A 12,671-nucleotide genomic window follows, 5' to 3' on the forward strand; every position below is an offset into this window, starting at 1 on the left:
TTAGTTTGAATTTTTAATTTTTAATTTTAATCTGATTTTATGCCTTGATGTCATATTTTTACATTTTAATTTAATTTTTAATGTTAATTTTAATTAATTTTTCATATTTATGAAATTTATAATGTAATGTTCTCTGTTTATGAAGTTGGTAATGTAATTTCAGATGAATATATAATACAGCTGATGATGCGAGTAAATCGCGAAAGCGCTCCTGCATATACAGTGGAATAAGTTAAGTCATCCTACTTTATTTATTCTATACTTTGATTGATCTAATAAAATAAATATATTTGTGTATTTATACAACTTTTAACAAAAGTACTTTTGCGAAATCCCAAATCACCAATCGTGCACGATATTTATAAAATTACATATTAAACATAAAATTAAATAATTAAAAGATTAAAATTGTGATTACATATACAAAAGTATATGAAGTCATAAAATAAAAACATTTAATAACATGTATATGACTAGCCAAACACTACAGTACTGCACTATTTCAATAAATATTTTATGTAATATCTGTGAAGATGGTGCTATCTATTGCAACTTTTATGAGTGTGTCTCCTTCAAAATCTGTCTGTAAGTTGATAAAGTTGAATCTCTGTTTATATTTATATATATAATATTTTTCTAAAATATCTAGATTTCTATTTGTTTCCTTTTATAATTACTAATATTTCTAAATTAGTATTAACATCAGAAATGGAATATTTATTGTTTATAAGGTGATCTGCAACATTAGAGAAGCCCAATTTTTTATTTTTATAATGCCTAAAATGTTCATAAAATCTGGCTTTAAATGATCTATTGATTTTACCTATATAATTGTCCTCATAATAATTACATTTTATCAAATAAACCCCACATAAATTGTATAAATCACTATTTTTATTGTTTTTAAAGTATTTAATTATGTGGTTGTTAGTTTTATACGCAGATTTAAATTTATCTTTGTCATAAACTTTGGTTATATTTTCAACAATACTGTTATTGTATGAATATTTTAAGTAAACGTTATCAATCTCCTGTGTGTTATGTAATGGTTTTAAAGTTATTGCACTGTTAAGTTTTGATGTTTGTTTTTTATATATATATTATCAATTAACAAGACATCCATTTTGAATTGAAATTTCTTTTATGATACTTATTTTTTTGTTTAATTTTTCTTTATTATTTTGTGTATAACGGATAACTTTGTTAATCATATTTGTATATATGTTAATTTTATGAGAACAAGGATAATTTGATTTTCTATGAATTTTTATTTTATTGGCTACAGGTTTCCTGCATACCGAAGTTACAATTTGATTATTTTTGTTAATTTCAATGCTAACATCTAGAAAATTTATTCTTTTGTTTACATCTATTTCAAAAGTAAATTTTAAATCATTATAATATGAATTAAGTTTATTTAAAATTATGATGTGTTCACTATTTATAAACAGATCATAAACAACGAAAACATCAACATAACAAGTCCTGTATGAATAATGCCATAAACTATTTTATTCTCAAAATCTTGAGTGTACATAATAGCTGACAAGGTAAATCCTATAGGCAAAGAATTTTCCTGTGTATAACACTTGTCTTTGTTGACATATATTCCTTATAGTAGTGATGATGTTATCAATAAATTTAGGGTCTTCATGATTACTTATTAATTTATTTCTTACTATATGAATTGTTTTATCAATAAATATGCTAGGATACATGTTATATCATGCCATCCTAAAGCAATTTTACTCTATTAAATCCTTAATTTTATGTTTAATGTGTAATTTTATAAATATTATACCAACTTATGATGCGGGATTCCATAAAAGTTTCATGAAAAATTATGTAAATATACAGATAAGGTAAGAAGAGTTGTCTTATATCTGTAGTTGGGTGGATTAAGTTGAATTACATATATTTAAATTTAAACATAAAAATATTATTAAACATCTGAGTTCATCTGCCAGGAACAAAATTAAAATTCTACAACAAAGTGATGCTAACAGTTTTTTGGGATAAGATTTAATTTATTATGATTATTTTTTAGAACAATGTACAATCAACAGTGAGTACTATTTTGACACACAAGAAAAGAAAGAGAAACCTGCAATAAGGAGGAAACATCCTGGTTCTCTCTCAAAAGGGGTACTTCTGCAAAATAATGCCCACACCTATACTGCTAAAAAGATAGGGGAAGCTACTCAAAAGTTGGGTGGTAATGTACCAAACATTCACATTAACCTTTCCAATAAATAACATCCTCACATCTGAAAAAATAAAATAAATATAACAATTAAGAATCTTCTCCATTAATTTGTTACATGTGTGTCAAAATTTGGCAGTTGAACATCCCCTCATGAAAATAAAAGATATTAACAACTGAAAATGTATACTGTGCAGAAGAAACGTAGTGACTAGAATTTAAATTTTATTATTTTTCAACAACCACTGGCTAATACATCAAATACTTTAGTGTATTACCTTCATGTTGGTTTATTATATTTTGGTATTATTTGTTACTTGATGTATGAATAATAAAACAAAATAATAAAACAAAAGGATATACACATAACAAAATAATGTCAATTAGGCATTGGTATAAATTCAAAAAATTATATATATTATATACTTTCTACATTTTTCAAAAAAATACTTGTAATACCTATTAATAACTTTGCTACCAGCTGTGGTTAACAAAAAGTCACATAACATAAAGTAGAAAGTAAATGAAATCTTACCAATACTGTAAGTTAGTCGAAATCCTCGTCCAATCTGTTTCTGAGGATGATAGTATAATTCAATGTCTGTACGACTTTGTGAGACACTTATCACCGACTGTGATATGTTGCCACATACTTTTTGATAATTACCAGGTTTGCCACTAACTGGTAATTTTACCCAATTATAATGGCAACATGGTGGGTTCTGACAACCAGGATCATCCGGAATGTCAAAATCCCAAATACTATAAAAAAAGATACAAAAATGAAAAACATCTTTAGTTTAATTTTTTCATTAATCATCATTTACAAAACACTTCTATTTATTGAAAAGATTTAAAGCAGTCTGTAAATACAATTTCATAAGTAAGAAATGAATAATAAAAGGATTAAGACATAATTTCATATTCAAATTACTTTGTTTAAAATGTAAAATAATACTTTGTGTAAAATTAAATTCTTCAACTTTACCAAAATAAAAAAACAGATGTCTCATGAAAAACAGAAATAACTTCATTACATGTACTGTAGATGAAATAAAAGAATACATCCATATAACATAAGTCCAGAAATGTACTGTTTTCAAATTAAACTAATTAACAATTTCATCTTAGTTTCTGCTCCAAGGAAAATCAGGTTATAATAAAATACTTGGAACAAAGTGGTGGGGCATAAATGGTTGTTATAAATTTTTTAATTAAAAAATCAATAACTAATTTTATTTAAATAAGTTTCTCAGGGTTAAATTCTTAAAAAAAAGATTTTTATAAAGGACTGTTTGTTTATGAACAATTTAATTAATAAATTTATAAATCTAATTTTTTTTATTTCAATTTTCTAGATTTTATAGCAACGTTTTAGGAAACTATCCAAGATTCAATTTGGGACCCATTTTAAAAAAAAAAAATAACAGAATGTATAAAAAATAAACAATTTTGTTTTGTAAATTGTGTCCAAAGAATTTCAGTACCATTAGAGAAATACATAACAAAATTTCTTAGAAGTCAACTTCATCCAACAGTTTAATAACAATCAAATGTAAAAGTTGGGGTTTCATAAAGTTGTCTTTAAATATGATTTTTATTTGTGATGTGTTGTTTGGAACTTGTAGAAGAATCATGTTTGATCTTCCACCAATCTGGTGGAAGAAGGTGAAGAAGTTCAAGAAAAGTCAAAAACTGCTAAAAATAATCATTTTTAACAATTTTGCTTTAAAATATTTGTTTTCCAAGAAGTAAAAAATACTAACAAATTTAAGACAATGAAGAAAATCTATGGTTTGATTTTTACTCTTTTGCAAAGTAAGAGGTTCTGTGATGCGATCCACCTATTCTTGACCATTTTTCCAACAGTATCATTTGTTGAATTTGTAATGATATATTTTTATGACAAAACCTTACAAGATTAAGAATGTAATAAAGATAACAAGGCTTTGTAACCAACTACTGAACACTGTTTGTGAACAAAGTTGTATCTATATTTAGTGCCAGTATTAGCTATGACGTTTGAGTGATTTTCATCTTCAAAATTAGGAATAGAACAACAAAATATCTTAGCATCAATTCTTAAGAAAGGACATTATTATATATAATTCCTGAAAATTTAGTAAAAAATTTTAACTGTAGTTGCAAAGGTAGATGCTTGAAGGATTGCAGCAAACACAAAGTATAATAATTTCTTCCATATTCTGAAAAAAAATTTCTGATAAAATATTACTTAATGGGGATCCCATTTGTAAACCTTCTTCCTATAAGTAAAATTCATTGTTACAAGTACAATAATTACAGCTAGGGTGATTTTCAATACTAATATTATTTGATTTATTATAGAAATGTTTATTTTATTTTTATATAATAATTTTTTTAATAATATTTAAGATTCTTTTACTGGAATTTTTGTATATATATTGTTTGTATAGTATGAAACTAATGCCATTGTTATTCAATTTTAATTTTTTTATAACTTCAAAACTATTTTTGATGTACATGTTATTAAGTTTAATGTTATGCTTAAAGAAGTTGATAGAAATTTGGAAGTTTTATAAAAAGTTGTATTTATATTACTGATAGTGGTCCGATAGGAAAATTTTCTGTATGGACTTTTATAAACCAGAAAATTTAGGTCTAATGATTGTTGTTAATATACATGTTTCTATTTTTTATTAATTCACTACAATTATTCAATGTTTTAAGTTTTGCATTTAGTTTATTAGTTGGATTACTATTTAATTTTTTATAGTTATTGTTTATTAAGAATGAGTAATTTTTTATTACGTATAATAAAAGGAACATTCATTTCATCAGTTTTTACTATTATAGCAATTATTTTCTTTAATTTTGTTTGGTAAATTTTTGAATTTAAGTTATTTTTATCTTTATTATTTTTTGTATTATTAATATTATGTTTTAAAACTACAGTCAAACTCCTATAACTCAAAAGTTTCTACAACTCAAAATTTATCTAATTCTTGGTCGTATTACCTTATATGGAAATATAATTCCTTTAACTCAAACAAAAATCCTATAAGTCAAAGTAAAAATCTGATTAGTTTATTACAAAGAATAAAATAAATAAACCAAGTTTAACATTATTTAGACCATGAATACCATTCATTGTTCTTTGGTGGTTGGGTTTCAATTAACCACACATCTTAGAGATGGTCTACCTGAGAATGTACAAGACTACACTTCATTTACATTCACACAACATTCTCATTCATCCTCTTAAGTAATAACTTGTGGTGGTTGCGGAGGCTAAACAAAACAAGAAGAAAAGTTTAACATTAGGCCTATAATAACGATCTTATTTTCAGTTCAAAATTTGAAACAAGAATGATTCACTTCCTGTACTAGGCGATAATAAAAAAGGATGAATCAACATACAGTAAAGAGGGAAGTGAAATCTTATACATCACGCGTCAGTATTCACCGGAACTGGTTTGTTGGAAGAAGTATTGGTCAATATATCTTTATAACTGTCTTAGCTTGTATGCATAGTTTTCATATGTCTGTTTGGGTTTGTTTGCTATTGTAAAAAAGGGTGATCTTATTTCCTAATAATGATTTTTACATCAATTTTACTAGATTATACTGACTAGCAGTGAAAACCTTTGTTCTAGCAACAATAATGGTGATGATGACGATGACAATGAATGGTAGTCAGTTACCGATGTTTTGCAAGTACCCAGTGATGTAACTTCTCGGGATTATGTTTCTATAGACAAAGATTTGGTAATAGCCAAATACCTACTGACAAAGATATTGTAATCAATACGATTAACACAAAAGCAAATGAGAATGACACCATAGAGACTGATTCGGATAACGACAATGATGAACTACCCTGTGTACTGCCCCCAACTTTAATGGAAGTTACAGATAACATTGAGTCTGTTCGACGATTCGTTGACTCAAAAGATGATGTACCAGAATCAGTTTTTTCCACAGTAGCAAATATAGAAAAATGGTTAACTAAACTGCATCAGAAGAAATGTCAGACAACTATCAACAATTTTTTTAATTGATTTTAATTAAATTCAGTTATTTTATGAAACAGCCAAATTATTCTTCACTTTTTATTTCATTTTGTATAATTTTAATATTGTTTTTATTTTATTCGAAAAACTTTTAAAAATAGAAACCTTGAATTTAAAACTGAACCGTTTTTTATATACAATATATACAATGATATTTTTTACTATTAATAATAAGTATTAGCCTTATCATTACCCTATATCAGTGGTGGGACAAAATGTGATTAATGTACAGCATTTTCATGTGTATTTATTAGCCTACATTTTGTTTAGTGTCTTCTGCAGTAATAGAATTCTCTTCAGGTAAGTTAGGTAAGTTACGTTAACTTATTAATTACGTACATACTATATATACGTACTAACTAAGAGTACATAATGTATACTGTATTTATAATGCTGAATCATGTCATGTAATAATAGTGCTGATATAAGACTGCAAATAATGCAGTATTTTCTTAAATAGTGCTGTACATTTTACATGACTGAATTTACAGCAAGTAGTAATTTCGTAACATGTACATTTCTCTAACTCAAATTTTTCTCCATTCCCGTCAAAATTTTTCTTTATTCCCTTGAATATTCGAGTTATATGAATTCCACTGTGTTATTATGTATAATATTATTGTATATATTAATTTTTTTTTTTTTTGGAATTTTGAAAAAGTAATCTTTTTCCATTATATTATTTTCAATATAAGTTTTGTAGTTTTTTAAATAGTTTTGTAACTATTTTAAAATTAATTACGATTAAACCATTTTAATCTTAATTTTAAAATTGGATTATCATTATTGTCAAGATTAATATACATTAAACTTAAAAATGATTTACCAAATTGATGATTAGTTCCTATATATTTATCTTTATTATTTATTTTTAATTTATTGAATTTACTGCTCAACTTATTAGCATTTTTTTGTACAAAAATTATTCTATAAATTTTACGTTATTGTACTGTAACATATAATAATAATAATGCATTTCACTTTTTCAAAAAGCATCTCATAAACTTTTATAAAATAGCTCATGAAACTATTAACAAGAAATTAAAAAGCTTATTAATAATGAATAAGATAATAAAAACATTTATGATAAACCAGGTGTACATAGAATTAATTATAGTAATAAGGATTGTAATAAATTCTATTTAGATATGTCAAATAGAACATTTAAAGAAGATTTAAGGTACACTTACAAGCATTTAAATATAATAAACAAAAATCAAACTACACAGATCACATAAAATGCAACAAATACATATTTTAAAATTTGCAGGGCAAAAAAGTATTAGAAATTAATAATTAATTAAAAACACAGTCTGTTGAAAAAATGCTTATAATAAAAAACAGTGACGTTAATAATATAAATGAGTAAGTGTGTGAAGTTTGAATTTGATGAATGGTATCAGCAAATAGTAGAATTCATATAATTATAAATTCATCCAATAGATAGCAGAATATAGTATTATCAATGAAAATTTATTCAAATTACCATTCAACAATCTGACTAAGAAGAAATAACATCCATCTTTTTAAAATTCTTAAATTTTATGCATATGATGAAGTAGTACGAAAGCGATAATGTGAAAATTTTTAAAAGAAAAAGAAGCAATGGTTTTTAAATGTTGTTTATTATTAATAATAATTAATATATACTGCTAGGATGCTAAATTATATATATATATATATATATATATATATATATATATATGAAAACAACTAAAATAAATTTTATCTAAAGAGATTCAAAACTGGTTTGATAAATTGAAATTAGTATTTAACTTAAATGATAATTTATGAAATTACAAAAGTCTTATTTAGTGGATCAAGTAGGTTAATACAAAAATAATTATATCCTTATATTTTCATACTGGACTCACATACATTTGTAAAGTTAAGTATGTAAATTAATCATGTAAATAACAACCTTCGTAAGTGAATGTAATGTAATAAATAAAACATAGAACCCAACTTTCACCAATGGCTTTGCTTTCTCAGTAAATGACTAATAATAAAACATATTACTTACTCTACATTTAAAAAAATTAACACTAGATTTTTCTGGAAGGGAACCTTGCATCCTCACTGGCAGCTAACATAACAAGCCACAACTACCCTTGAACTGGGCATACTGTTACCAAATTCCTCGGCATATGCTATTGTTCACAAAGTAGAAACTTGCATGAAACACATATATACATAACTCTCTTTTTACTGTATGACAGAGAGTGTGAGTGAATAAAAGACATTATACATATGTAGTCTATATACTTAAAGCAAATTCTTCCCACCTTACTGGTATTCCACTCAAAAAATAATAATTAAGAGTAACACAAACTGTTTTATGATGAAAAAATCAAGGTGCAATGTGCAACTAATGGTAACTGAATTGTCTATCCAATATTTTATAAATAATGAACGACCAAGTACGTGTTCCAATTTTTAAGAACATTTATTTCAATTAATGAAAAACAAATTTTTGTCTCCAACAGCACCATGTGATAGATCTTGTGAACCCTTTGCTTGCTTTCAAGACTGTTTCACAAAAGAATGCATTAGTATGCCTTTTACCAATGGAAATATTAAAAAGGAATAATTATAAGCAAGAGCTCAATACTGCACATGAGGTACAAAGGATTATTCAAACAAATATAAAAAAATCATCAAGTTTATGTTTTTATTAAGTCAGCTTGAATAAATTTACGTTTGCAATAGTCTTTCATCTGAAAATGCTAATATGAGATGTTATGTTACTCCTGCCTACGTTTTACTTATTTCTTTTTTTTTTATGATTGGGACCAATTATATATCAAACACTACGTAAGTATAAATGTATTTTTATAACAATAAATCTTATTTATTAATTAAGCAAATAATAATAATAAAGCTATACTTACTGTATTTTCAATGTAGTCTGAGGAGGCGAAAGTATGTACCATGAACAAATAATATCATGGTTAAGACCAGGAAAATGAGGACTGGTTATAGTTCCCTTTGATGCAATTAAATGCACATCTTCACATAAAGTGTTATGTGATTTACTCCAAGACTTATTCACAGATACTGTAATAAAAAAAAATATATATATAATGTAATTTTTCAACTTCCTATCACAACCACACTCTTATCAATTGGTGCACTGATAACTTCAATATGGAAGGGATAATGTGTTTGGACAATCTACTACAAATAAATAACTGTTTGTTTGAGTTACTAAAGCTGCAGACTGGATACATGGATTTACATAAAAAAGATATTAAATGAACAACCTTAATTGAGATTTGTTATATAATGAATATTGACTATTCAGTTTGGAAAAACAACTAATCACTATATACCATGCTTTTTGAACATAAAATTACAAATTAATAATTATATGAAAAACAGGAATATTTTGGGTTGTAAGACTTCTTTACTCCTGTTCAACTGAAAAACAAAGCTGTTTGAAACTCAAAAAATGGGCCATCAAATAAAACTAATTGGAAAGAAGATTAAAAATTATACAGATTATAGGCTCTAAAATTATAACATTAAATAGTTAATTTGTTTGTAAAACAAATTATAATTATTACAATTTTAAAATTACCACAAAAAGGTAAAAAAAAAAGAATTACATTAATATGAATAAGAAAACACATATAATATATGGTTTGTGAGATTAATAATTCAAACACTTTTCCAAGTCTTGAGAAAGGACCAGGATCTGAAAATTTCAAAATATTATCCCACTGTAAAAAAATATACAATTTTCTATTGCAGTTCCTCTTAATAACAAATAATGAAAAAAAAATCAGTAGTTAATGATAATTATGATAGCAGCCTCTATACAACATACATGGCAAAGAGTTTGTTTCAAAGAATTCTTACTAATATTAAATTAATGGTAGCCAACAAATAATAAGTACTAGTTATTATTATTTTCAAGGCAATAAATTTAAAAATAATAATAACAAGATTAAAATCAATGATCAACATTTATGAAAGCATATGATTTTTCTGTAACTTGTAATAACTTTCTACTAACACTAGTAATTTGCAAATCCTCATTTTCCAATCTTCACACACGTGTTAAACTGCATCATCCCTTATATTATTTTTTTTTTTAATTTAAATACGAGGTGAAAAGATGTATTTAAATAGGTGGACAGTAATGATAACATATACAATTATAATTTACTAATACAATTCAATTTTAATAGTCATTACACTTAAAATTAAATTTTATAGTATATAATAGAATACGAAAGAACTGAAGATTTTATCAATGCAGGCGCTCAAACTGCTGTCCATCACAATTTATACAGCTTTGAAGTCTACCTTTCATGCTTCGACAAACACTTCTGCACAAGTATCTTTGTGTATTAATTTCTTCAATTGCATCTGATATAATTTTTCAAATCACCAATACTTTGTAGTTTTCAACTATAAACTTTGTCCTTGAGTTATCCCCAAAAGAAAATATAGATTGGGTTAGTCAGGTGAATATGCTGACCAATCAATTGACTGGCTATTTTTGGCCAATCCATTTTCCAAGAAATATTTTATTGAAATTCTCACAGATTGCTCTTGAATAATGTGGAGGGGCCTTAACTTGTTGAAATAAAGGTCCTGTGAATTAAACAATTGTTGTAACTGTGGAACAACTTGATTCATTAGAATTTCAAGATACTTATCAGCTGTGACTTTAACATGCAGAAAAATGGTTAAATTTAGTTATAAGATTTAATACAACACAAACACCCTGAATAGAAAAACTGAACTTTAAACTACTGAAATTTTGCCTTTTGTATTCCTCATACACTGAGTAACATTTTTTCGTATTTCATTGTTGAACTCCTTCGGATCAAAATATGTTTACCTTATCTCTCCTTTCTACATTACTGAAAATCTTTTTTGTAATGTTTTTAATGTGAATACATGAACCAATTCTAAAGAGATTTATTTACTGTATAATTATTAATTGGTCTAAATAAGATTTATTTACTGACAAATTCAAATAAGATTGGCTAAAATAATAATATGAAAGATAAAGTTTAACAATAACATGCATAAAACTACTTCTGTTACTTACAAGTAAAAAGTAGTAAATATGAAAAACATCGACTAAGTCTGATGGAGAAATGCATGTTAACTTGAGATTTTTTCTAAATATTGCCTAACCTGCAACATATTAAACAACAGTTACATAGAAAAGAAAAAATAAATTCAGGCTTTTTATTGCACACAATTCTAACTAAAAAAACAACTTTTGTATTTACACTAAAGTAAAAAGTTACCTTTCTTTCATTTTTACAATAACGAAGGTCGGTTACATATGCAAGCAATAGTAGGTAAAAAGTAAATCAATGTACAATCACGTTATCACAACACAGGGAACGACATTTACACACATCTAAAAATGTCTTCACTGAGATCATTTACTTCGCAAATATAAACAAGCAGAATTAAGGATCACAAAGAAAATTATTTAAAAGCAGGTTAGACAAAAAATAGTAACATATTTCACAATTCCATCTAAACGATTGACAATCGCATCTGGTTTACTTACTATTGCATATCATTATCACAAAAAGGAACTTTAAAAGAAAATAATACATTTAATAACATGATAAATAATTCATAAAAATTTAACGCCTAGTTAGGGAAACAAACTGACGTACCCCAACCACGAAAACACATTCAGCTGATCAGTTTGAAATGTAGAATTAGTTTATTACGCCCATTTTCCCCAAATTATTTTATAACACAATATACCAGGAATTTAATTTGTATATTCCTCCTAACTATTCATAATATTAATTATTACGAAAAAAGATATCGTTTATAATAACGATAATTAAAAAATAATTTACTATCATTTGAATGTTATAATAGTTATTTATTCGTTTAACGAATTATACGTATTTATCTCTTAATGACAAGTAACTTTACCCTGTTAACTGTTATGTCACACTTGCTGAAATTTAATTAATAATTGGTTTTAGGATGCAAAGATAGTTGAAAACCTTACATACTAGGAAAAGCGCGAAATTCGATTTTATGATAAAACTGGTGTTAGATTTTACCGACCTGTCTTTAGCGGAGTAAAAAATTTAATCCATCCTTTTATTTCGATTGATAAACAAAGAATACGAATAACACGATATAATTAATTATAAATTATGTTAAGAAATTGAATTCTCTAAAATGGGGAGACCGACATTTAGAGGAGTAACAGTACAATATTCTTGTTTAATATAATGCAAATCTACAATCATAATAAGTTAAAAATAATAACTAAATTAATATTTTAAAGATAAATATAATACACATAAAATCTTCAAATATAATAATAATTACTATAATAAATAAAAATAACTAATCTAAATGAATAACCAAAGAGAAAAGATAATCCTGACCACATAATTATTGTAGTGTACCCA

General features: G+C 25.5%; 1 protein-coding gene across 2 annotated transcripts in view; it reads right to left on the reverse strand.

Annotated features, from left to right (window-relative positions):
- The window catches only part of LOC142321628 (uncharacterized), a 35,148-nt gene extending 23,199 nt beyond the window's left edge, over nucleotides 1–11,949 (reverse strand). Inside the window, exons 1-4 of one of the 2 annotated variants that reach the window (XM_075359879.1) lie at nucleotides 11,798–11,949; nucleotides 11,321–11,409; nucleotides 9,147–9,312; nucleotides 2,739–2,965 (exon numbers count right to left, since the gene is read on the reverse strand). In XM_075359879.1, the coding sequence (XP_075215994.1) occupies nucleotides 2,739–2,965; nucleotides 9,147–9,312; nucleotides 11,321–11,375 (448 nt within the window). In that variant the 5' untranslated portion in view covers nucleotides 11,376–11,409; nucleotides 11,798–11,949. Of the gene's footprint in view, nucleotides 1–2,738; nucleotides 2,966–9,146; nucleotides 9,313–11,320; nucleotides 11,410–11,525 lie in introns of both variants that reach the window. The other variant, XM_075359878.1, reaches the window with a different exon arrangement.
- Between the last annotated feature and the right edge of the window lie 722 nt (nucleotides 11,950–12,671).

The sequence above is a fragment of the Lycorma delicatula genome, chromosome 3 (assembly GCF_047948215.1).
Source record: "Lycorma delicatula isolate Av1 chromosome 3, ASM4794821v1, whole genome shotgun sequence".
Taxonomy (NCBI): domain Eukaryota; kingdom Metazoa; phylum Arthropoda; class Insecta; order Hemiptera; family Fulgoridae; genus Lycorma; species Lycorma delicatula.